This window comes from Schistocerca cancellata, chromosome 7 (genome assembly GCF_023864275.1).
Source record: "Schistocerca cancellata isolate TAMUIC-IGC-003103 chromosome 7, iqSchCanc2.1, whole genome shotgun sequence".
NCBI lineage: Eukaryota > Metazoa > Arthropoda > Insecta > Orthoptera > Acrididae > Schistocerca > Schistocerca cancellata.
The window spans coordinates 600,477,190-600,504,915 of NC_064632.1; the positions used below are offsets into that span (position 1 = coordinate 600,477,190).

The 27,726-nt window shown below is 41.6% G+C and overlaps 1 protein-coding gene across 4 annotated transcripts in view; it reads right to left on the bottom strand.

The window, feature by feature from the left end:
- LOC126092226 (F-box/LRR-repeat protein 17-like) overlaps nucleotides 1-27,726 on the bottom strand; it is a 141,046-nt gene that overhangs the window by 71,601 nt on the left and 41,719 nt on the right. For 2 of the 4 annotated variants that reach the window (XM_049907723.1, XM_049907721.1), the window contains exons 2-3: nucleotides 16,867-17,182; nucleotides 5,591-5,792 (exon numbers count right to left, since the gene is read on the bottom strand). In XM_049907723.1, the coding sequence (XP_049763680.1) occupies nucleotides 5,591-5,792; nucleotides 16,867-17,084 (420 nt within the window). In that variant the 5' untranslated portion in view covers nucleotides 17,085-17,182. Of the gene's footprint in view, nucleotides 1-5,590; nucleotides 5,793-16,866; nucleotides 17,183-27,726 lie in introns of those variants that run through there. The other 2 variants (XM_049907722.1, XM_049907724.1) reach the window with 2 other exon arrangements.

A 27,726-nucleotide genomic window follows, 5' to 3' on the forward strand; every position in this document is an offset into this window, starting at 1 on the left:
ATAGAATTACTGATGTCTTCTCATCATGTAAGACGCTCAGCAGTTCTTCAGTCTTATTTTTAAAAAATTCTGGGTCACCACATGGTGATCTATACACTGACATGACTGTTATTTTCCTATTTTTTACACTCATTTGCACTGCTGTTGCCTCAAAATGTTTTTCTATGCTCAAGAGTTCAGCTTCGGGCCTGTTTTTCACTTTAATATTTGATTTTACATAAATGCAGACACCCCCATTCTTGGCTTCCTTCCAAAAAAACTGATCAACCAAGGTATATGGGGAAATATTAATGTATTCTAATTCATCATTTTTGCACCAGTGCTCTTGATTACAAATACAATCAACACAATATTCACTGGCCTCAATCTAGAATTTTATTTTTGAGACACTGTATATTAAGGCTAAGTAATTTTAAGCTGCTGCAACTTGGTTGAGAGGACCTCTTCCTTGTATTGTCCAGTGGCAACAGTTTCTTCATATTGAGGCTGGGTACCAAAAATCCTTTAGGGACACAGGTTTCCTGCATCTTGTCTTTCTTTCTTCTGTATGTGTCGCAACTTTGATACGCTGGCCGTAAGCACATTTCTTGCTAGTGATGCTGCTGTATAGTCTGTAGCAGTTTCTGATACTGTTGGAGCTGTTGTGGAGGCTTTATTTGCCTCAGCTACTTTTGTGGCAAGTGAAGATTCTAGTGCTGGATATACTGCCAGTGAATTAGTTTCATTTTTATGTTAGAGAATTTCAGTTGCTGTGATGGGTGGTGGCAGTGGTATGGTATGGATATTCTTGTCTTCAACTGCTAACACTGCATTAAGTATTTCTCGACTAATGAATGCTTTTCCAAGTTTATTTCTGTGTAGCCCATGCCTGGTAAAATGACTTTTTTCTGAAGTGTGGCATTCGGGAAGCTTCGGCATATTTTTTCAAATTTTCTATTAGTGCTCTTGTGGGAAGTTTACCCTCATTCCTATAAACGTCATTAGCACCCCCAATTATTAAACAGTTTCTTCTGGGCTCCAAAAAATGCTCACAGTGTTTTAGAATTTCACTCAAGGGAGCGCCCGGTTTTGTCATTCCACTAACTTTAAACACAGTTTGCGTGTTACACATGATACCAGCTAAGCCCTCTCCACGACTGTCTGAGAGCATGTAAATATCTTCTTTGTTCTTCTTACTTGTGTTCGTCATGTTCTCACAATATGTATGTTCACTGCAAATTATAGTACCGGTACTTCCTCGCTCGTTATAACAAGACTTCGTACTCGACTGGTTTTTGAACTCTGCATTTGGTGAAAGTACTTTGTTTCTTTCGCTATTTTCACATCTTTTAGACTGATCACACGTTTTTTGCCACTGGTAGACTGAAGTTGATCTCGTTAAGGTTAACACGAGGGAACTTTTTAGGCCATGTGAAGTTATCATTTTGCCCATTTACAACAGTGTGACTGCACTCTGAATTGATTTCTATCACTTTTTCAAGCTTCTGTACGTACAGTTCGGCTAACATAAGATCGTATTTTAATGAAGCAGTCACACAGTCTTCTCGATATTCCTTTTGCAAACACAATACATCACGATAACTACAGTGCACATTTCCACAGTCGCAAGTCGCATTTCTTTCTTCTAAAGTATTTAAACATTGTCGACGGATCCATTTTTGGGACCGTGGGCATAATTTAACACCATTTCTCACCTTCTTACTACATTTTACACACACAGGATTTAAAAACTCTAATTTTCCGCAGATCTGTCGAGTAGTACGTCTATACGCGGCACCACCATCGTAGGTGGTGACGGAAGAATATACAGAACAGGTCTCGCATCTCGGTTTTTTTACACAGATACGAGCTAGAGGCGTAGGGTAGGGAGCAGAGGCCATCTAGGGTGGACAGCGGAATACCAGTGTGGGAGGGATAGTGGGCAAGACATTCCTCAGCTCAGGGCACAGCGAGAGGTAGCCGAAACCCTGGCAGAGAATGTGATTTAGTTGCTCCAGTAGTGGCCGGTACTAGAGATGGGGGATCCGCTCTTGAACTAATTCATAGAGTTGAATCTTTCAAAGGAGTGAACAATCAGTGATTCAGAAAAAAAGAACGGTAGCTCCAAACGTTTCCCATGGCAGAGAGAGAGAGAGAGAGAGAGAGAGAGAGAGACACGGAGCATATCAGCAGCGCCTCTGCTGGTCAGAGCACAGTGCACGCCACACAACACAGCCAGCGCCGGCCTCTGCCCTGCTTCTACCTTGGCTGCCTGCATTGTGCAGTGCCCCATTGGATTTTGTGTTTCACATATGCCGTGCCATCTCCGTGCGTCGTCTGCCGCATGCAGTGTCTGGCGCAGCTTAACTTCGCATCGCACTCTGTCGGCGATCGTTTCAGTCGCACGTCCTGCCCTCTGGGCAGTTGATGCGAGCAACAGGACAGAGAGCCACCTAGCGGATAACATAGGAACTACTTGCAACAACCTGCTCGCAAGGGAACGGACGATTTGTTTCGGAGCGGGTGAGTTCACCGCTCCCCCCACCCTCGGAACTCGCCCGCTCAACGCTCACCCCACTATCTCGACACTAGCCAGAGCGTTGAGCAAAGCAACTCAGGTGTCACTGTGGTCTCTGCGGTCTCAGCTCACGCAGTAATACAGCTCGCGGCTCGACCTGCTCGACTCAGCACCTCTGAATCGGAGTTCGTCCCTACTGGATATTGTTCTTCGTAGTAATACCGCTATGTATATTACATTATTATGTTATGTATACATCAATTGTTTTTATTTTATTTTTATTTGTTTAAACTGATTAGATTAGGTTCCTGATGACTCCTCTTACTATAGGATTTTTATTATGGACACTCGAATTTACGCTTTAATTACGAGCGAACCGATAAACGTATCGCAGAATGTGATACACCAATATTTTCCTTGTTTTATTCTGCGTAAGGCTATATGCAGCACTTTCGTTTTACAGTCAAATTTATATGTTTTTTTCTTATTCTGGTACGGATTTTGCGATTTTAGGCGTCTTCGGAAGGAAACGTTCACTTTAAAAATATATGGCTTGCGATGTATTTGTATGAGGTTAATGAAATTTTAATACATTATAGCCAAATATATTGTTAATGTAAATCTCAAGTTACAACATTTTCCGATCACCCAAAAAACCACGATAGCGCAAAATAAATCAATAATCAAAAACTTTGTCATATCGTGGAAATTTCAATAAACAATACAAAATTCTTACTCATTATCTGTGTTACTTCAAAATAGGATCAAATAAGATCAAAATACAGGTATAGTACTGGAATAAACCAAGTTTAAAGGGCAATGTGCCTTCCATTTATTTTCTATTGTAAATGAGTGGTGAGTCATGAAAAAGAGCTAATTCATTTCAGGGAGTGAACAGTTCTGATCCGATCTCTGAAAAGAACAGTTTTGCCCATCTCTAGCCGGTACCGAGTCATGAGAAGAACGGTCCTCTGCGGTCGGACAGTGGGACTCTGGAAGGTGGCGGGTGACCGGAGAAATAAGGTGCAGGATACCTGTTTCTGCACGAGGTCGGTCCGTGAAGGTGTCAGCAGGAGGCACTGCTCGTCACTACAGATGCGACGGCCGGGAGTGGCTAGGCTGTTCGAAGGGGCTTCTCAGTACGGAACGGGTGTCAGCTGTGCCTAAGTGGAGGTATCGCTCGTGGTCGGTAATTTCCGTGTGGACAGAGGTGCCGAAGTAGCAGCGCTCGAGGTGGAGGACAGTATCGAGGAAGGTGGCTTGTCGGGTTGAGGAGTACCAGATGAAAGTTGGTCAGGGTGACAGAAATGAGGTTGTAGATCTGGAATCTTTCAGGAGCAGCATTCAGTATTGGCTACGCTGTGGGCATCAGGATGGGAGGGGGCACCAATAGTGACGAGCAGGCACCGTGCAGTAAAGGAACTGTGGAGAGTCTGAGGAGAAAATGGTGGGTGTCTTTAAGATACGAGTGTAGGTTGCAAGTAATAGGCTGAGGGTGTCGGTCTACGACAGCAGAGATTCTCTCAGTGGGGGCACAGTAACAGAGAGAGAGAGAGAGAGAGAGAGAAAGAGAGAGAGAGAGAGAGAGAGACTCTGGGGAGAGGTTGTGCAAGATTTTAGGAGAGTCTGGAGACCCTGCTGGATTTCTAGAACAGGGTCAATGTGGCACCGTTTGTCGGTGGACAAATCAGGCAGCTGGTGGAGCCCTTCTGCCAGGTAATCCTTGCAGTTCAAAGCCACTGTCGTGGAGCCTTTGTCAGCAGGTAGGCTTGCAAGTTCAGGATCAGTTTTTACATGGTGGATTGAGGTCTTTCTCCAGATGGAAAGTTAGTTTACACATTGAGGGATTTGGGGAATGACGGTGAGGCGAGGTCCGAGCTTAAGGAATTCTGGAAAGTTAACAGCGGGTGAGTTGGGGGCAATGGGAGGGAACTGAGTCAGCCAGGTCCGACATTAGTCTTCGGTCGAGTCTGGTGGGTAGGGTCGGTAGCAAACAATTTTTTCCACTGCAGAGACCAGGAGAAGGAGAGAAGTTCCTTAAAAAGTCCAGCAGGACTGAACTTTGGAATCAGGCAAGAGGTAAGTCCTTTAGAAAGGACTGATACTTTCTGGGGCTAAGTCTTTCGGAGGAAAGATCACGACTGTGTTTCGGGTCTTTTTAGGTTCTGAATTCCGGACGGTGGTGGAAGGGAGTTTTTGAGGGTGGGGTAAAAGTAGAACATTAGCAAGGCAGGGTTTATCAGCTATGAGGCGATGTGTGGGAGGTTCGGAGGCTTTTGTAGAGGTGGTACAGAGTTGCCGAGCGTGCTGTCCGACATGACATTCTTCATTTTAATGACTGCTTCACAGCCTGTGCCACTTGGTTCCTTCCTACCACCACCAGCTTTTTCTGAACTGCACAGCTGGGAACTCTAGCAATATATCCTATGTTCTCGTAACTCTCCTCGCCACAACCTCTGTCGATAATTGTCTTTAACCCACCTATCCTATTCTCTGTCCCCACTCCAGCGCTACACAGCCTTCTATTCCACCAATGCACCCACAGTCTTTTTACTTCTCTCCTTTCCCGCACCCCCCTCTCCCCAACTCCACGCTCTCTGTCTAACCCCCCGGCTGCACCTAGCTGCCCTATCATCTCCCTTCCTCATTCCTATATGTTCCCACAAGCAGCACTTTAGTGTCCCCCACCTCTACGTGCTACCCCCCCCCCCCCCAGTCTTGCTACCCCCCCCCCCCCCCAGTCTCATCCTCACCCACTCTTCCCAGATTGTCTCTCCCATTACATGCAGTTGCTCACAATCTGGCCTCAGCAGCCTGAGACAGTGGGCATGTATGTGAGTTCCATTTGCGTGCGTGCGTGTGCGGTGTGTGTATGTGTGTGTTTGTGTGTGTGTGTGTGTGTGTGTGTGTGTGTGTGTGTGTAATCCAGGAGGAGGCCTTTCAGCCGTAAGTTTACTTGTTCAGCACTCTTTTTGTTTTATCTGAGACTCAGCATCTCCGTTATATGGTGAGTAGCAATCTATCCTTTGCATAATATTGTCATTACTCAATCCCAGATTTCCCATCGTTCAATATAAAGAATGTAACACTTACCGAATAGCCGAGCTTCTGGGCGGAGTGCAGGCGGAGATCTGCGAGTCTCCGGCATTTGTCGCAGAGCACGTCAATGACATGGGGGCTGACGGCGCACCACATGTGTACTTTACGCAGGTTTCGGGCACTGCGGAAGATACGTACTGCCTCCCGCTCGGTCCTGCCGCTCTTACAGTTCTCCGAGTTGCAGTGCCTCGAGACCCTGCGGAATAGCAATATGTCGACAGTTCACTCCTGAATAGTATCTCCGACTGGCAGGACAGAGAATTTGTCAACACACTGTGGCAGTCTATTTTAGCACCCACAATTGAAGTACTGTCCCGTGCGAAACCAAACAATAACAAACACAGGCACAAAAAGGGGGGGTGGGGTACATATCAGCACAAATGTTAACTTTCAGAACCAGTGGTTCTGATGTTGATGGGAAGGAAGGATCATTAAAAGTAGTAATTACACCTTTATAAGGCATCCATGGAGAAGAAATAAAAACTTTGAGGTTCCTGATGACATTGTAATTCTGTCAGAGACAGCAAAGGACTTGGAAGAGCAGTTGAACGGAATGGACAGTGTCTTGAAAGGATGGTACAAGATGAACATCAACAAAAGCAAAACGAGGATAATGGAATGTAGTCGAATTAAGTCGGGTGATGCTGAGGGAATTAGATTAGGAAATAAGACACTTAAAGTAGTAAAGGAGTTTTACTATTTGGGGAGCAAAATAACTGATGATGGTGGAAGTAGAGAGGATATAAAATGTAGACTGGCAATGGCAACGAAAGCGTTTCTGAAGAAGAAAAATTTGTTAACATCGAGTGTAGATTTAAGTGTCAGGAAGTCGTTTCTGAAAGTATTTGTATGGAGTGTAGCCATGTATAGAAGTGAAACATGGACAATAAATAGTTTGGACAAGAAGAGAATAGAAGCTTTCGAAATGTGGTGCTACAGAAGAATGCTGAAGATTAGATGGGTAGATCACATAAGTAATGAGGAGGTATTGAATAGAATTGGGGAGAAGAGGACCTTATGGCACAACTTGACTAGAAGAAGGGATCGGTTGGTAGGACATGTTCTGAGACATTGAGGGATCACCAATTTAGTATTGGAGGGCAGCATGGAGGGTAAAAATCGTAGAGGGAGACCATGAGATGAATACACTAAGCAGATTCAGAAGGATGTAGGCTGCAGTAGGTACTGGGAGATGAAGAAGCTTGCACAGGATAGAGTAGCATGGAGAGCTGCATGAAACCAGTCTCAGGACTGAAGACCACAACAACAACAAGGCATTTTATGAGGTCTGTATCTTGGCTGAGGGTCTCCCTGTGTATTTGTGAGGATTATTGTGGGCATCGGGTCCACGAAGTACAGAAACATGCGAACTACAAGTTATTAGCCATCACCACTTTATTTCTATGAAAACATTTATAATAACGTGCTTGCTACACTGACCTGTCATAACATGTGACCTCCTATCATGAACAAATATAGATTTGTCAATACTTCATTGTGAGTTCAGAAAGACACGATTCTGCATCAGAACCACGTGCATCGGAAACTGTTTTGCCTGTGGAGGCAGCAAGTGATGCGACACAACTCCTGTGCATGTGTGTGTGTGTGTGTGTGTGTGTGTGGGGGGGGGGGGGGGGGGGGAGGGGGGGGCTCCGATGTGAGAATAAAAGTGCTGAAAACCAAAGTGTAGGTTGAAACGACTGAAGGTTGTTACACAAGGAGACATTATAATCTCCATCATTCTTTCCGAGCCATTTTGGACACGGCATATTGAACTGAGTAGGTTTGACTTAACAAGTCTACGCAAGTTTTGTGAAGAAAATACACATTAATGCAATTGGTATCTCACAGGTTATCTGGTACAGATTAAAAATGTGGTGTAACAGTTGTTAATAGCAATGCTAAAACAGATGGATCAGAAGTCCAACAAGCACATAAAGGCACAACTGTCAAGAATAAAAGGTAAAGGAACGCTAAACCATATTAAATGTTGATACCACTTGAGATACTAAGACTTCCAAAATTACACTGTATAATGATAAGCATTTTAATGAATAGGAACACTAGTAGTAGTAGTAGTAGTAGTAGTAGTAGTAGTCGTCGTCGTCGTCATCTTAGTCAAACAAAAGAAGCAAGGGAGATTAGCATTTAACCTACTGTCGACAATGAGGTCACTAGAGATGGAGCTGAAATTCAAATACAGTTTTTATTTTCCTTTGTGCATAGCACAAATTTTTGGAGACTGTCGACTAAAGTTTTTACTTTCATTTTTGTACTTATTTTACAAGAACCTTCTACAAAGTCAATTATACGTAACAAGCATGAACAACATCATCAGCTACAAATTTTAGACTTTTATTTTTAAACAAAATTCTGACTTTATCTTATTTGTTTTTATTGACAATCACCTGTGATTATGCACGTCATGGGTATATCAGATGCAGAATCTGCCATTTGTCCACTGTGAACTAATTCCAGTGGTGATACAGTTGTCATGACAAGACAAAGATCATGTGTAGCAATAATTGTTTCTGTATATGTGTACTAAGAATAGACTAATTTCACTGTCAATTTAGCCATATTGTATCTGCTTTTTCTTATGTTGAAAAATTACATATATGAGACAGGTCAAATAAACTATAATAAAACACGATCTCTCTTTCGCATTATTGCTCTTAGAGTTAATGTGTATCACTGTTTCTTACTAACAATACATAAATGAATTTTATTTTAAAAAGTAAGTAGAGATGAGCCTTTCTACATAATTAATTATTCTGAGACTGTTTAATGAAAACGTGTTGGACTGTTATTGCAGTTTTATGTAATTTGGTATTTAAGTACTGTTGCTGCCGAGAAAGTTTCAGCAAGACCAAAATAAGCTTTTAATTTATTGTCATTTGTTATGTTTTCTTTTTTTCAGTTTGTGTGGTTTTGTTGCTCTGAATGAATTTTCAACCTCAAGCACAGTGTGTACCAATTCGAAATTCAATGGCAGATTAAAAGTGTGTGGCTGACCAAGACTCGAACCTGCCAGGAAGTTGCTTATCAGTGTACACTCCACAGTAGAGTCAAAATTCATTGCAGAAACTACGTTTTAGGCAACAGCTGAGCCATTTCTGGGTACGATCATTTCTTTAGGGAGTGTCGAGACTGCGAGGAATGTGACAGAACTTGTGTAAAGTTTGGAAGGTAGGAGATGAGGAACTGGTAGAAGTAAAGCTGTGAGCACAGGTCGTGAGTCGTGCTCGGATTGCTCAGTAGGCAGGACACTTGCCCGTGAAAGGTATTGTCCCACTCCGGCACACAGCTGTAACTTAACAGGGAGTTGCAGTAGTGTTATAGTTACATTATGTACACTACAACTGCAAACTACAGACTGATTCGAGTTGATTTGTATTTCATTTTGAGAGTGAACAATATACATAGTAACTTAAATGCTTTGAGTTACAATAGTAAATATGAGAATTGAGGAGGTTATCTGTATAAAAAACTGAATTCTCAACTACATTACAAGCATTTTAGACACGATGCATACAAGTGGCTAAGAGGTCTGTCAAGATCACAGTACAGGACTGTCGTCATTACCGGCCGATTGCAACACAAACTGTTAATGTTCTTTACTTTTGTTGTTGCAGTAAAAGTAGTACTATTTGGGTGCAACTGACACTTTGCAAAGTGGTCATACACTTTTTTGATTTCACCAAATGCTGTTTTTCAGGTACTACTGCTGCCGAGCGGGTGCTGTTCGACGTGCAACTGATTGGAAACAGATTTGCGCAGAAAAACGGAGTTACACTAATTCTGCTACACGGAAAGAGCAACTCGCACGAATATTCGAACTTAGGCTCGAGAGTTTACATCCTGAATTGACAATTAATGCTACACGGTGTCACTGTCCACTGCGCAAAGTGGTACCGAAATTTATAGATTCTAAGACTACATATTTTTTCTTGGATGTTAGGTTTTATACCTAATATCCTGGCAACTGTCACCTTTTTTGCAATCTCCTTTGCTCGGATTCACACAGTTGAAAATGTGAAGAGGTTACAATTACAGAAGCAGGACAACACAAAGAAATGTGTCGGTCGGTCGGTAAGGATCGAGGGACTCATGGCGATGTATCGGACTGGGGTTGCCACAAGTTTCCCTGAGTGAAATTCCCTGATATTTCCCTGATTTCCAGACAAGTTTTAGCATTTTCCCTGACAAATTTTGAGATTTCAAGGATGAAAATTAAGACGTAAGTTGAAAATCTGTCTTTGTAGCTACGGTACAAGAAACAATAGTGTAAACTAGGAAATATCTTTTAAAAAACCTTGCAAGCAGATGGCATTTCCTGATGTGAGCAAAAATCTTTAGTACTAACCTCAACATCTTTTGTAATGAACTGTTTTTAGATGGAGAAAGCAAGCCAAACGGTATGTGTGTTTCATTAAGACCACTGATATTAATTTATTTCAACAAAATGAAACATTTTTGGTGACAAAAATATGCATTTCCTTGGAGTTAGAAGAGATTTAAAATACCTTCACCAATTTCATAAATAACCTCAGAGAAAAGTAGGCCTCTTGAAAGAAGTGTGTAAGATGGGGATGAACTGTGTAAACCAGCACTGTCGGTGGCTGCCAATAAAAGGTTGGTTCTACTATGTTTGATATCGTGTTACATCTATTATTTTACGAGTATTATGTGACTTTTCTTTTGACAAATACATGAGTACATAGTGCACAAGCTGCCAGCAACCAACACAATTTTTCTGATATATAAACTACTTTTGAAGTGCCAAAATGTACTAGAACAAATAAAATGTCTATAAAATGCCGCACTGTGCAACGTACTTGTGGTGAGACAGTCACAATTCCTGAAATCCATTGCCCACAGCCTCTGGTCTGCTGAGGAGCACCGCAGACCTGGGTCCGAGGATAAACCGTGAAAATCTGCTGCATCGCACCACACACAAACAGATCCGGCCTGCAGGCAGATCAGTGGGACTAGATCAGACAGGCAGGGCCTGCACATTAGTGGAAACTGAGCACCAGGCCCGACACATTAGAGATACCCGCAGAAACAACCTGCAGTTTTAGGTCGTCGTGGAAATCCACTTGTGTGGCCAGCTATTCAGAGTCACAGACAGCACGTCGACGAAACGAGGCCACGGTGACCCATCTGTGCGAATACTCCGAGAATCGATAATAATGAGGATGGGTAGCGACTCACCGTAAAGATGATCGCGGAACCACAGACGGGCACGTAAAAAAGACAGTCACACTCTCACAACTAAATTTTTAGTCACAACCAAACAGGAGCACACAAGCATACACACAATCACTAACGCGCAACTCACGTACTCAGGGCTGCCGTCTCCGGCCACTGCATCTACAGTCTCTGAGAATCAGATCCGAACAAACCACTCCCCACGCCTCCACACCTCTCGTCAGCTCGGCAACTGCCAGGCTAGCGGCAAGAAGTGTCGGCAGCACCGACTGCGAACTGATGGGAACGCTAGGAAGGGGAGAAGAGAAGCAGCAGTAATGAGGGAGTAGGGAAGAGGCACACGTGCTCAGCTGCACCCAGCCAGCGACAATGCACGACATGTCAGTAAACAAACCATTTTGCATACTGAGACAAAAATGAGTATTACTAGTGTTTTTTCAAATTTCCCCAATTTCCCTGACGTGTTTAAAATTCCCCGATATTCCCCAATTTCCAGAGCCTGTGGCGACCTTGCAGACATTCTGTCACTTAGCTGAGAAATAATTTAAAGAGAGGTAAATGTCTACGGGTTGGGCAGCTACAAAATTCTAAGAGCATACGAGGACTCTCCCCACACCCATTTGTGGAGGCAGAAACTTCACTCCTATCCGATCCCCACCGACCACATAAAGGGCTGACCAAGTTACAGGGGAAGAAGACGACCTAGCCAGGACATTCAAAATAGCAAAAGTCATAAATCTATAAACGTAATGAACATCAGATGGGCTGCCGACAAGAAAATAAGGTGAGAGTAACAGTGACGTCGAGAGGTGGGTGGGCGCAGGCGAGTGTCGCTCGGGGCTCCGCGTGTGATGGGAGTCTCCCCTCCCACAGCTGCCCCTCTCCAGAGAGTCGAAGTCTTAAAGAGGGGAACAGCACCCACTATCTTGGGGGAAGCGTGAAAACCTATTAAGCAGATATTCTGTCAACAGCTAGCGTGAAGGGTAAGAAATACTGAAGGTCTTGGCTACAATGGAGTGTTACCCCTAAAACACAAAATAGGGTATAGCAGAAAAAAGGGCAAACCACACCTGAAATTGATTAAAACAGAGTAGGAGAGGAATGACCATGGCAGCTGATAGAGATCGTGGTGTTGACAATCCCACAGAACCAGCCAAACCATCCTGCACCATCCCAAAAGAAGTTCTAAACCACCGTACGCTGTCCACCAACATTAGAGGTGAACAATCCGGAAGACTGTGCTACGTAGGATAGGAGATTCATTACAGCAGTACAGCAGCAGTCTCCTCGATAGTGTAGAGTTTGTTAGAGGGGACAGTAGCTCACCAGAGGTTCTGTTTCTGAGTGAACAGAGGTCTGCAAATCTCCACACGCTACTGTCTACATGAATGTCGGGTGGGTAATCGCTTCTCCAGCCAAACAGGCAGCCAGTTCATTCCCTGGACTCGGGACCCAGAGACAGACAACTGAGCAGGCACTGCAACCGAGGTCACGGAGAAGATTGTAAACAGTAGGTGACAAAAGTAACATCGGTCAATAGTCCGGAGACTGCTCACTGGGTCACTACAAATTAAGATCTCATCAACAGAAGTCTGTTTTATAAAACTTAAAGCTCTGTTAATGACTATCAGCTCTGCAGATGTTGCTGGTAGCAATTCTCTTTTTTTTAAAAAAAAGGGTTAGCAGGAGGCGTAAAGCATATCCTGCCTTACTTGTGGTTTCAGAGCTACTAACATCCTGATACTCCTGATGAACTGACAAAAACAGACTCTGAAAGATAACAGGGATGATGCAGGTCGGTCTCAATTCGTGGTCTGGGTGCTAACGGAGTGGGCAGAACACGGTGTGCACATTCTAAGCAGGTTATGTGGGGGACCTCCAGGTGCATTTTGACTGTTAATCACCCCCGAGGGTGGGTGGATTGGTGCCCCTTATCCGAGAAGAATCCGATAAGTTGGACAATTAGGAAAACATTTGAGTGTGATTGCGTAAGTGAGCTGGAGTTGGTACTGTGAGAAACAGAGAGGTAAGTTCTCTGCTTCAGCAAAGACTTTAAGCAGAACTGACCTACTTATTGTAGTTCTTTCCTCAGTAGCATCATCACTCTTTTATCACTGAAGTTGAAAGTCCAAATGAGTGAGGGATGGTGTTTACTCAAAACTGTACATATAATCTAGATTGCATTAACACACATACATGCATTCTTCACTAAGTTCAACTGTTACGAACAGTGACCAGTTTATCAATTACAAAAACTTACTAGCCCACAGAACCAGATCGACATCTACAATAACAGTGGTGAAGTTAATTGTTTGACTGTGGTACAAAATACAGTCAGTATTTACACAAAAAAGTCACAGTTCCTTTTTAACACTACCCTGTAGTAATTTATTACAGAAATGATTACACTTCGGTAGTTCAATCCAGTCCATAACGAGCTTCAGTATGCAAAAATTGGTAGTTTTGATGACCATAACATTTCCTACCATTTTTCAATCACAACACAGTTTAGTAAAGATGTTCATTAATTTAGGCTACAGAAATCACTCAAAAATTATTAAGCATTCAAGTCTCGAGCTTTGCTGTTGACAGTGGACATATTTTTGCTTGCCGAACACACGTAGTAGTGGCACAAATTGACACTGTGAGTGCTCCCGACATAGGTCTTACTCGTGAGCTTTCAAATGACTGACTGCCAATTCTGGGTGATGTCTGACTCTTTGTAGACTGGCACAAGACCAAACTCCTATTTTGGAGGCTACATTGTGGTTTAAAAATGGCTAGGTTGGATTTTTCTGATTTTCTTATATTACAAGAACTAATATGATTTTGGCTCACAGAAAATGTTGTTGGTCAGAAATTCAGAAAAATACTTGGGTGCTATTACTTTCACACAATGTAGATCCCTTATTTACATGCATCAGTGCCCTACTGCAAATTAGGGTAAATTATATGAAATTATTAATTATTAAATCAATTAATCAATACTGCATATCATTTTATACACAAAAATAAGTATTCAAAAGTCATAATCTAACAGTAGCTATGATGAAATTTGCAATGGAAGATGGGGCTGCTGATGTATTTGAATGTCAACTGTCTTGTCACTCAGTTTCTGGTAATTTACAGTACTTTCCATAAAATTCAGAATGCTCAGCATTCTGTTGGTATGGGTCATTAAATTAAATTGTGCCGATTAGCTCACCAAGTTTCACACGTATCGAACTATGGTGTTAACCCCAATCGATTGTAATACTTAATCAACACCTTCCACAGGCAAACTGATGCCACCAATGCAATCAGCGTAGTGAGAAGAATAAACTAAACGACAAAGCTAAATGGAGAAAGCCCAGTTACACCTCTGGAAAAGCAATACATGTGCCATATATGACTTACAAAACAGTACTGGAAACATGGTAGAAAATTATAGGAAAGAAACAAGAAATTGCTATCAGCAGATATTCATAACTTAGCAGATGGGAGAGGAGAACCATGCTATATCACAGAGTGTCAAAGGAAGTAGTCTCAATGAAGTGGTCTCAATGAAGTAGTCTGATGATGATGATGATGATGATGATGATGATTGGTTTGTGGGGCAGTGCGTGGTCATCAGCAACCACACGAAGTCCCAATTTTTACACAACCCAATCTAGCCACAATCACAAATGATGATGATGATGATGATGAAGAAATTATGAGGACAACACAAACACCCAGACCCCGGGCTGAGAAAATCCCCAACCGGTCCGGGTGTCGAACCCGGGACACTGGAGCCCAGAGGCAGCATCGCCAGCCACTGTACGACGAGCTGTGGACTGGTGCCAGTGACTCGACTTATTCCACGATGACAGACTGGGTGCAGTCATTTCAAATTTGAAGGTACCCCTGAAGCATAAACCTGGTGACCACCATCCAGTTAGGTTGAAACTGTGGCCCAGTACGTACGGAGTTAGGCTGAATAGGACGATTCCCTCCCCCAGAGGTGTGGGCAAGGAAGTGGAGAGGTTTAAGCTTACGCGTGCGGGCTACTCTTTAGTTAACAAATATGGGACAGCTGTGTCAGCTTTTTATCAAAGAGGAGTCCCAAAAATTGAGACTGTGCAACAACGTCCCGGCACTGAGTACACAAGTCGAGTTCTGGGTCCAGACGGACTGCGGTATGACGACACAAATGCGTTTCTCACATTTTTGTCGAAGAGAATTGGAGGTCGCGGGAAAGGGTCCAAGTGGAGGCTCCGTGGATACACCTTGAAATTGGTGTTTGGTGAAGGCTACAGACTGGGAGCTGTTACAAATGCAAAAGTTGAAACAATGTAAGTGTGACGAGAGGTACGACAGGTTGTGAAATGCACGGAGCCCTGCCATTTTTTTGGACCTGTGCGCTCTGAGTGGTGTACCGACTGCAACACGAAAAAATCAGTGGAGTAAAAGCCGACAAATAAAAATCAGTAGGGCGTCTTGAAAGCCCCTGTCATTTAGGTTAAGTAAAATGTGATCATGCCGGGCAGTGTTGTATGCCTCGTGGAGATAAAAAAGGCTTCAATGAGATTTCACCGTTTAGAAACACCCCATCAGATTGCCGTTTCCAACCTAACCACACGGTTAATTGAGGATTGTTCCTCCTGGAAACTGGGGGACAAAAGGCCCAGTGATTCGAGAAACTAGAACAACCGTTGGGCTACCATCTTTTCGAGCAGTTTTCAGAGCACATTGATGAGGCTAATCGGTCAGTAGCTGTCAATGGATGTCTGGATTTTGCCTGGTTTAAGGATAGGGATACTATCTCGACCCTGTAAAGCAAAAATACTTACTGGCCAGGTTTGAGTAACATTCACATGTTGGATGATGAACTGAACCAGGGCCTGAGGCCACACTGTTTGATGCGTCAAGAGCCTGAAAGAGTTCCTGATCAGAGAAAAGTTCATTATATAATCAATCATGACTGGGGGGGGTGGGGAGTGGATAGGGAGGTGTCTTCAACATGTCTTATGTATTTTTTTAAAAAGAAAGAAAGAGAGTGAGATGGCGGGGGGGGGGGGGGGGGGGGGGGGGGGGGAGAGCTATATTGCTATGTTGTGGGATTCATATGAATGGTTCAAATCTTATCTTTGTAACAGGCACCAAATGGTAAAGATACAGGGAAAGTTTACTCATCAGAATACCAAAGAGTCGCATACAGTGTGCCACAAGACTCCCTGCTGGCACCACTGCTGTTCTTAATATTTATAAATGGCATGCCAAGCCATGTATCAGCAGCAGGTACAATATTGTTTGCTGATGACACCAATCTGTCTGTTAAAGCTACGAATGATGCTGGCCTTCGAGCAGACAGTCAGTAGCGCAGAAATATGAAACGTATTGTTTATGGATAACATTTTAATTGTGAATGACAAAGAAAGAGTTTCGGTAGACTTCAGACATAAAACAAACTAGGAGCCACATAACAACAGAACTTGGGCAGTGTAAGATAAAGAAAACCCGTGTCACTAAATTTTTAGGAGTACGGATAGATGAAAATGTAATGTGGGAAAACATACAGAAATGTTTCTCGCATTAAACATGTAACTACACCACTGGCCCTATCGCAGACTTTTATGCCGGAGCACAATAGGAACTGGTGTTGGGCAGAAACATTTAATCGGCAGAGACAGTCACCGATCTTCGGAATGTTCTGAAACTCCGTCAGGGAAAAATGAGGGCAAGAAAAAAATGAATGGGTACATTCTCACAAAGAGAAGTAAAGGGGTAGAAAAGAAAGGTAAAAATATGGCGTGTACCCTGGTTCACAAACAGAACAGGGTACAAGACTAACGAAGAAGTAAAAGCAGACAGTTTATTACTAGCACCTGTGCACCAAATTACACTATCCAACTTAGCTAACACACTCAATCTAACAAATATACCAAAATCAAATAGGTCTTAGCTCCTTTACAGGATTCTAAAAGTGGAACTCATTTTGAATACAAAAGCAGAATGATCTAAGTTGCGCCGACAGTGTGCTCACATCCAAAGTTCCCACGTCAGTTTTACAATGTTACAGCCAGCAGGTTACTTACCCGACATGGTATTCCTTGTCAGCCCACAACCTCAAATCTCGCGACAGCTTTCTCCAACGACGGCACACTTTCCGTACCACGTCCACTAGCTCAGTGAAAGACAAGTGAGAGAAGATCTTTATCAGTATCTCCTCGGGCAAGTCGTCAATGCTCGTACGCCACACTGCAGCGCCTTCTCCCGCGTGGCGCAGTCCACTGTGCTCAGACTCTGAAGCCATTTCACTGTCGAGCCTGCAGTCGGACCGCGGTGAGGTGGAAGGCGCCGGGGGAGGTGACGAGCTGTCGAGTGGACGTCTGTCAGATATGCTTGCAGACACTGCAAAAAAACATAAACAGCATTACAAACCCGCACTCACACTGATTTCAGCTACTTCCCACGGTGTTAATGGAACAAATACCAGCAACGACATGCCAACATTATTTGACAACTGTCTCTGAAATCATTTCTTATGGCTGAAACTATTTCAGGACAAGTTAACAGTGTGATATTGAGCCAACAGACTGCTCACGTCATTGATGTGATAGAGATACGTGCCTTAAGGAATAACTGACAGCTGACATAATAAAAAACAGAAACACTGCAATATAAATTCCGATGATGTCACAGGATCTCCATTGGCACTGACAGTCAGGAATGCTGTTCTTTTTAATGCCATCTGACGTAGGTGTACCGTAGGTCTGTAGAAAAGCGTAGCATTCCAAAATATTGGAAAAGGGCACAGGTCATCCCCGTTTTGAAGAAGGGACGTCGAACAGATGTGCAGAACTATAGACATATATCTCTAACATCCATCAGTTGTAGAATTTTGGAACATGTATTATGTTCGAGTATAATGACTTTTCTGGAGACTAGAAATCTACTCTGTAGGAATCAGCATGGGTTTCGAAAAAGACGATCGTGTCAAACCCAGCTCATGCTATTCGTCCACGAGGCTCGGAGGGCCACAGACACGGGTCCCCAGGTAGATGCCATGTTTCTTGACTTCCGCAAGGCGTTCGATACAGTTCCACACAGTCGGTTAATGAACAAAGTAAGGGCATATGGACTATCAGACCAATTGTCTGATTGGATTGAAGAGTTCCTAGATGGCAGAGCGCAGCATGTCATTCTCAATGGAGAGAAGTCTTCCGAAGTAAGAGTGATTTCAGGTGTGCCGCAATGGAGTGTCGTAGGACCGTTGCTATTCACAATATATATAAATGATCTTGTGGATAACATCGGAAGTTCACCGAGACTTTTTGCGGATGATGCTGTGGTACATCAAGAGGTTGTAACAATGGAAAATTGTACTGAAATGCAGGAGGATCTGCAACGAATTGACGCATGGTTCAGGGAATGGCGGCTGAATCTCAATTTAGACAAGTGTAATGTGCTGCGAATACATAGGAAGAAATATTCTTTATCATTTAGATACAATATAGCAGGTTGGCAACTGGAAGCAGTTAATTCCATAAATTTTCTGGGAAAAGGCATTAGCAGTGATCTAAAATGGAATGATCATATAAAATTAATCGTCGGTAAAGCAGATGCCAGACTGACATTCACAGGAAGAATTCTAAGGAAATGCAGTCCGAAAACAAAGGAAGTAGGTTATAGTACACTTGTTTGTCCACTGCTTGAATGCTGCTCAACGGTGTGGGATCCGAACCAGATAGGGTTGATAGAAGAGAGAGAGAAGATCCAACAGAAAGCAGCGCACTTCGTTACAGGATCATTTAGTGATTGCGGAAGCGTTACGGAGATGATAGATAAACTCCAGTGGAAGACTCTGCAAGAGAGACGCTCAGTAGCTCGATACGGGCTTTTGTTGAAGTTTTGAGAACATACCTTCATTGAGGAGTCAGCAGTATATTGCTCCCCCCCTATGTATATCTCGCGAAGAGACCGCGAGGAGAAAATCAGAGAGATTAGAGCCCACACAGAGGCATACCGACAATCTTTCTTTCCGCGAATACGAGACTGGAATAGAAGGGAGAACCGATAGAGGTGCTCAAGGTACCCTCCGCCACACACCATCAGGTGGCTTGCGGAGTATGGGTGTAGATGTAGATGTACTGAAAATCTGAAAATATAGCCACTGTAAGAAAATAGTGTCTTCACCAGTGACATAAATTTAACTCTGGAATGCACAATACAGTATACAAAAAGAAAGCCATCACATTCATTGGCTTTGTCAGTGCACAATCAGACTATATTATCTTCCAATCTAACTTAGGGCTCAGGTTACACTACTGGTCAGTCTGTTACTACAAATTTCATACCTAGACCTGGAAAAAGCCTTTGATTGTGTGAATGTTGACATCCTATTAGACAAGCTATGGAACATGGGCATTAGAGGCGTTGCCTATGACCTAATAAAGTGTTATATGAGCAATAGAAAACAGTTTGTTCTACTTAAAATGGAAAGTGGTGTCTACAAATCAGAGATCACGTGCATAAAATATGGCGTGCCCCAGGGCTCGGTGTTGGGCCCCTTTCTGTTCTTTATCTATGTAAATGATATTAAATACTGTACTATAAATTCAAAAATTGTTTTGTATGCCGATGACACATGCATTGTGTGTAAAAAGGTATCATGTAATGAACTAGAGGCCAAGTGTAATAATGTGACAAAAGAAATTGTTCAGTTTTTTAATGAAAGCCACTTAAATGTAAGCACCAGTAAAACATGTTTGATGGAGTTTAACAAAAGTAGTTTGAATAATGAAATTAAATTATACATTGTCAACGAATTCGTAAAGAAAGAGTCTAGTGCAAAATTCCTTGGCGTAACAATCCAAAGCAACCTGAAATGGGACACACATATTGACTCCCTAACAACTAAGTTGTCAAAAAATATATTTGCAATCAGTACTATTAGCAAGTTCTGTAGAGACACTATAGTCCTAAAGACTGCATACTGTGCTCTTTTCTCCTCTCGCTTGAACTACAGTATTGAAATTTGGGGGGGGGGGGGGGGCAACAACCAAACTCATTCTTCAAAAAAGGGGTGTGAGAATAATCTGTGGAGCAAAATATAGGGAATCTTGTCGCAACTTGTTTCCAAAAACAGAGGTGTTAAGTGTTGTAAACACATACATTCTAAAAGCCATATTGCTTCTGAAAAGACTGCACCCGAACACTTATTCAGATTTCCACCAGTACAATACTAGAAATAAAGAAAGTTTTTACATTGGCACCCACAGAACAGCACTTTACGAAAAGGGGCCTCAGTATGCAAGGTATAAAATTAGCTAATGCACTGCCTAGTGCAGTCATGGCTCTTCCTACAGTTAAATTGAAACACCAGCTTAAGAAATTTTTAGTAAAACACCCTTTCTACACATTAGAAGAGTACCATACTAACTTATATGAAGAACAACAAATGCTTTGTGAAATTATGTGAATAGAAATCAGTAAACATCTTACTGTAACTTTGTTGTAAATTAATGACGTATTCAGAAGAATGTGTCTTGTGTATTGTACAAATAACTTTAATCATTACTGTTTCTTTGTACATGTGCAGTGTACCATTCGAATAAAGCTATTATTATTTCTTTCCTTTCTCAGATGTTACGTCTGGTTAAAAATGGAAAGTGACATGGACCTCGATCAAGTGTGACTTCCTTTTAACTGTACGGTATATGTTACATTGCATTTAGGAACGTTCGGGTAATTGAACATGTATCAATAATTACAGATTTCTGTAGTTGTATATATAAGTTTGGATGTAGCTGTATTGTGTTGATGTACTGGTGGATATTGTGTTGTATGACTCCTGTAGTTGATAGTATAATTGGTATAATGTCAACTTTATCCTGATGCCACATGTCCTTGACTTCCTCAGCCAGTTGGATCTAATTTTCAATTTTTTCTCCTGTTTTCTTCTGTATATTTGTTGTATTGGGTATGGATATTTCGATTAGTTGTGTTAATTTCTTCTTTGTATTGGTGAGTATGATGTCAGGTTTGTTATGTGGTGTTGTTTTATCTGTTATAATCGTTCTGTTCCAGTATAATTTGTATTCATCATTCACCAGTACATTTTGTGGTGGATACTTGTATGTGGGAACGTGTTGTTTTATTAGTTTATGTTGTATGGCAAGTTGTTGATGTATTATTTTTGCTACATTGTCATGTCTTCTGGGGTATTTTGTATTTGCTAGTATTGTACATCCGCTTGTGATGTGATCTATTGTTTCTATTTGTTGTTTGCAAAGTCTGCATTTATCTGTTGTGGTATTGGGATCTTTAATAATATGCTTGCTGTAATATCTGGTGTTTATTGTTTGATCCTGTATTGCAATCATGAAGCCTTCCGTCTCACTGTATATATTGCCTTTTCTTAGTCATGTGTCGGATGCGTCTTGATCGATGTGTGGCTGTGTTAGATGATACGGGTGCTTGCCATGTAGTGTTTTCTTTTTCCAATTTACTTTCTTCATATCTGTTGATGTCATGTGATCTAAAGGGTTGTGGAAGTGGTTATGAAATTGAAATGGTGTAGCCGATGTATTTCTATGAGTGATTGCTTTGTATGTTTTGCTAGTTTCTGCTCGTTCTATAAATAATTTTCTTAAATTGTCTACCTATCCATAATGTAGGTTTTTTATGTCGATAAATCCCCTTCCTCCTTTCTTTCTGCTGAATGTGAATCTTTCTGTTGCTGAATGTATGTGATGTATTCTATATTTGTGGCATTGTGATCGTGTAAGTGTATTGAGTGCTTCTAGGTCTGTGTTACTCCATTTCACTACTCCAAATGAGTAGGTCAATATTGGTATAGCATAAGTATTTATAGCTTTTGTCTTGTTTCTTGCTGTCAATTCTGTTTTCAGTATTTTTGTTAGTCTTTTTCTATATTTTTCTTTTAGTTCTTCTTTAATATTTGTATTATCTATTCCTATTTTTTGCCTGTATCTTAGATATTTATAGGCATCTGTTTTTTCCATCGCTTCTATGCAGTCACTGTGGTTATCCAATAAGCAATCTTCTTGTTTAGTGTGTTTTCCCTTGACTATGCTATTTTTCTTACATTTATCTGTTCCGAAAGCCATATTTATATCATTGCTGAATACTTCTGTTATCTTTGGTTGAGTTGTTGATTTGTTGCTGCCAGTAGTTTTAGATCATCCATGTATAGCAAATGTGTGATTTTGTGTTGGTATGTTCTAGTAATATTATATCCATAATTTGTATTATTTACCATGTTGGATAGTGCGTTCAGAGCAAGGCAGAACCAGAAAGGACTTAATGCATCTCATGGTATATTCCACGCTTAACCTGTATTGGCTGTGATATGATATTATTATTATTGACTTTTTTTCCTCAGACTTAAGTCTGGTTAAAAATGGAACGTGACGCGGACCTCGGTCAAGCGTGACTTCCTTGTAACTGTATGGTATATGTTATATTGCATTTAGGAACTTTCGGGTAATTGAACAAGTATCAATAATTACAGATTCTTGTAATTGTATATATATGTTTGGATGTAGCTGTATTGCATTGATGTACTGGTGAATATTGTGAGGTATGACTCCTGTAGTTGATAGTATAATTGGGATAATGTCGACTTTATCCTGATGCCACATGTCCTTGACTTCCTCAGCCAGTTGGATGTATTTTTCAATTTTTTCCCCTGTTTTCTTCTGTATATTTGTTGTGTTGGGTATGGATATTTCAATTAGTTGTGTTAATTTCTTCTTTTTATTGGTGAGTATGATGTCAGGTTTGTTATGTGGTGTTGTTTTATCTGTTATAATCGTTCTGTTCCAGTATAATTTGTATTCATCATTCTCCAGTACATTTTGTGGTGTGTACTTGTATGTGGGAACGTGTTGTTTTATTAGTTTCTGTTTTATGGCAAGTTGTTGATGTATTATTTTTGCTACATTGTCATGTCTTCTGGGGTATTCTGTATTTGCTAGTATTGTACATCCGCTTGTGATGTGATCTACTGTTTCTATTTGTTGTTTGCAAAGTCTGCATTTATCTGTTGTGGTGTTGGGATCTTTAATAATATGCTTGCTGTAATATCTGGTGTTTATTGTTTGATCCTGTATTGCGATCATGAATCCTTCCGTCTCACTGTATATATTGCCTTTCCTTAGCCATGTGTTGGATGCGTCTTGATCGATGTGTGGCTGTGTCAGATGATACGGGTGCTTGCCGTGTAGTGTTTTCTTTTTCCAATTTACTTTCTTTGTATCTGTTGATATTATGTGATCTAAAGGGTTGTAGAAGTGGTTATGAAATTGCAATGGTGTAGCTGATGTATTTATATGAGTGATTGCTTTGTGTATTTTGCTAGTTTCTGCTCGTTCTAGAAAGAATTTTCTTAAATTGTCTACCTGTCCATAATGTAGGTTTTTTATATCTATAAATCCCCTTCCACCTTCCTTTCTGCTTAATGTGAATCTTTCTGTTGCTGAATGTATGTGATGTATTCTATATTTGTGGCATTGTGATCGTGTAAGTGTATTGAGTGCTTCTAGGTCTGTGTCACTCCATTTCACTACTCCAAATGAGTAGGTCAATACTGGTATAGCATAAGTATTTATAGCTTTTGTCTTGTTTCTTGCTGTCAATTCTGTTTTCAGTATTTTTGTTAGTCTTTGTCTATATTTTTCTTTTAGTTCTTCTTTAATATTTGTATTATCTATTCCTATTTTTTGTCTGTATCCTAGGTATTTATAGGCATCTGTTTTTTCCATCGCTTCTATGCAGTCGCTGTGGTTATCCAATATGTAATCTTCTTGTTTAGTGTGTTTGCCCTTGACTATGCTATTTTTCTTACATTTGTCTGTTCCAAAAGCCATATTTATATCATTGCTGAATACTTCTGTTATCTTTAGTAATTGGTTGAGTTGTTGATTTGTTGCTGCCAGTAGTTTTAGATCATCCATGTATAGCAAATGTGTGATTTTGTGTGGATATGTTCCAGTAATATTGTATCCATAATTTGTATTATTTAGCATGTTGGATAGTGGGTTCAGAGCAAGACAGAACCAGAAAGGACTTAATGAGTCTCCTTGGTATATTCCACGCTTAATCTGTATTGGCTGTGATGTGATGCTATCTGAATTTGTTTGGATATTAAGTGTGGTTTTCCAGTTTTTCATTACTGTGTTTAGAAAGTGTATCAATTTAGGATCTACTTTGTATATTTCCAAAATCTATAGTAACCATGAGTGGGGTACACTATCAAAGGCTTTTTGGTAATCAATGTATGCGTAGTGTAGGGACCTTTGTTTAGTTTTAGCTTGATATGTCACCTCCGTATCAATTATCAGTTGCTCTTTACATCCTCGTGCTCCTTTGCAGCAGCCTTTTTGTTCTTCATTTATAATTTTGTTCTGTGTTGTATGTGTCATTAATTTCTGTGTGATGACTGAAGTTAATATTTTGTATATTGTTGGTAGGCATGTTATGGGGCGATATTTAGCTGGGTTTGCTGTGTCTGCTTGATCTTTAGGTTTCAGATAGGTTATTCCATGTGCAAGTGTATCAGGGAATGTGTATGGGTCTGCAATGTAACTGTTAAATAACTTAGTTAGATGTGAATGTGTTGAGGTGAACTTCTTTAGCCAGTAATTTGCTATTTTATCATTTCCAGGGGCTTTCCAATTGTGTGTAGAATTAATTGCTCGGGTGACTTCATGTTGCAAAATTATCACTTCAGGCATTTGTGGTATCATCTTGTATGTGTCTGTTTCTGCTTGTATCCACTGTGCATGCCTGTTATGTTGTACCGGGTTTGACCATATGCTGCTCCAGAAGTGTTCCATGTCTGTTATGTTTGGTGGATTGTCTATTTTAATGTGTGTGTTATCCATTGTTTGGTAAAATCTCTTTTGGTTTGTGTTGAATGTTTGGTTTTGTTTCCTTCTATTTTCACTTTTTTTGTATCTTCTAAGTCGTTTGGCCAATGCTTGCAATTTCTGCTTTTTTTCATCTAATTGCTCTATTGCTTCTTGTTGTGAGATTTTACCTAACCTTTTTCGTTTTTTGTCTGATATTTCATTTCTTATAAATTGTGTTAGCTGTCCGATGTCTTTTCTCAGTTTTTCTATTCTGATCTGTAACCTGTGTTGCCATGCTGGTTTTGTGCGTTTCTTCTGTGTGTTGGTTTGTTCTGATCTCTGCCTAGTGTGTATATTTAGTGTAGTGAGTGCTCCTATATAAACCAGTAGTTGTAACTCTTCCATAGTTGTGTTTTCATTTATTTTGTTGTGTATGATTGTGTTGATAGTTTTTATTGTTGTTTCGACTTGGGGGTTATTTGGCGGTCTATGCAAGAATGGTCTAATGTCTGTATTTGTGTCTTTGTATTCTATATATGTCAGCTGAAATTTCTCTTCTATATCTAACACCTGTGTCTCTTCGTGTTCTATTTGTGCTTGTTCTGGTGGCTGTCTTAAGATTTCGTTTTCCTCTGATTGTTTAATTGATGCGTGTTGGGCTTTGTTTGTTTGCTCTGGGATGTTTGAGTCCATTACTGTGTTTTCTTCTTCTTCTGATTGCACATTATTTTGTTCCAGTATTTGTTGTACTTGTTGTTTGATGTTTTCTAATTCTGACTGGGGTATCCTGTTATTTTTGATTATTACACGGATCTGATCAGCTAGTCGTTGTTCTGTTAAAAATTTTAATTCCGGGTATCTGGTAATAAATGTTGTGTATACTTGTGATCTGTATCCAGTTGTGTTGGTTCCTAGGTTTGTTGCTTGGTAATAACAGAACATGAGGTGTCGATTTACTTCATCTGACCATCTCATCCTCTGTCTTTGTTTTCCTTCTAGGGTGGTTGCAGGAAGCATATCCTGCAAAACACCTCTATTCGGATTTAAATCATTTTCCATGTGGCTAGCAGTGTCGTTACCATTGTGGGCGGGCATAGGGTTCAAGCGTCGTCCCCGACCATGACGGCGCTTGTCCGAGGCTTCTTTAGTTCTGTCCTGAACCAAGTAATCACACTAAAAGGGGGGTTAGCCCTATTAGTGGTTTGTTCTTTTCGTCGCCTTTTACGACTGGCAGAACATACCGGAGGCCTATTCTTTTCCCGGGCCTCCACGGGGTTTATTATTATTATTATTATTATTATTATTATTATATTATACAGAATTTTCTGGCGAGACATTCGACAGGTTCGCTAACTCGGCTGAACAATCGGCTTCCGACATAACCCAGACCTCCGCTACATTACAGCACAGTTCGTCACGGCAACTTCGTCCATGAGATCATTGCTGCCAACGGATTGTCAACTCCACTGTTCCTACAATGCTTACGTGTCAAACGATTACGACCACTGACCACCGCGACATCAGATGCTGCCTGGTGGCGTTGTGGGCATACGATGTGGTAACAAAAGTATGTACGTGGGGCAGACATGTAGAGAAGATACGGGTTGCAAATGGTGAAAGCCAATGAGATAAGTGACTCTGACAAAGGGTAGATTACTACTACGCAGTGCCTGTGAAAGAGTATCTCGAAAATGGATAAGGCGACCAAATGTTTACACGCCACTGTCTCGAGCATCTAGAGAAAGAGGTAGAAGGGCAGTGAAACTAGCACTAGGCACTAAACGGTTGGACGTCCACGACTCTTCAGAGAACGTGGGCAAGATAGGTGGTGAGCTGTGGTGTCTCGGCCAAATGAGCACAATGTCGGTGCACACACAAGTGTTTCATCGTACATTATCGATCACGATGTTACACAGCAGACCACCCCTACGTGTTCGAACGTTAACCCGACAACATTGTCAATTACACTACTGGCCATTAAAATTGCTACACCAAGAAGAAATACATATGATAAACTGGTATTCATTGGACAAATATATTATACTAGAACTGAGATGTGATTACATTTTCACGCAATTTGGGTGCATAGATCCTGAGAAATCAATACCCAGAACAACCACTTCTGGCCGTAATAACGGCCTTGATACGCCTGGGCATTGAGTCAGAGCTTGGATGGGGTGTATAGGTACAGCTGCCCATGCAGCTTCAACACGATACAGTTCATCAAGAGTAGTGACTGGCATATTGTGATGAGCCACTTGCTCGGCCACCATTGACCTTAAAAATTGGCTCTGAGCACTATGGGACTTAACAGCTATGGTCATCAGTCCCCTCACCATTGACCAGACGTTTTCAATAGGTGAGAGATCTGGAGAATGTGCTGGCCAGGGCAGCAGTCGAACATTTTTTGTATCCAGAAAGGCCCGTACAGGACCTGCTACATGCGGTCGTGCATTATCCTGCTGAAATGTAGGGTTTCGCAGGGATCGAATGGACGGTAGAGGCACGGGTCGTAACACATCTAAAATATAACGTCCACTGTTCAAAGTGACAAGAGGTAACTGAGACGTGTAACCAAGAGCACCCCATACCATCACGCCGGGTGATACGCCAGTATGGCGATGACGAATACACGCTTCCAATGTGCGTTCACCGCAATGTCGCCAAACACGGATGCGACCATCATGATGCTGTAAACAGAACCTGGATCCATCCGAAAAAATGACGTTTTGCCATTCGTGCACCCAGGTTCTTCGTCGAGTACACCATCGCAGGCGCTCCTGTCTGTGATGCAACGTCAAGGGTAACCGCAGCCTTGGTCTCCGAGCTGATAGTCCATGCTGCTGCAAACGTCGTCAAACTGTTCGTGATACGGTTGTTGTCTTCCAAACTTCCCCAACTGTTGACTCAGGGATCGATACGTGACTGCACGATCCGTTACAGCCATGCGGATAAGATGCCTGTCATCTCGACTGCTAGTGATATGAGACCATTGGGATCCATCACGGCGTTCCGTATTACCCTCCTGAACCCACCGATCCCTTATTCTGCTAACAGTCATTGGATCTCGACCAATGC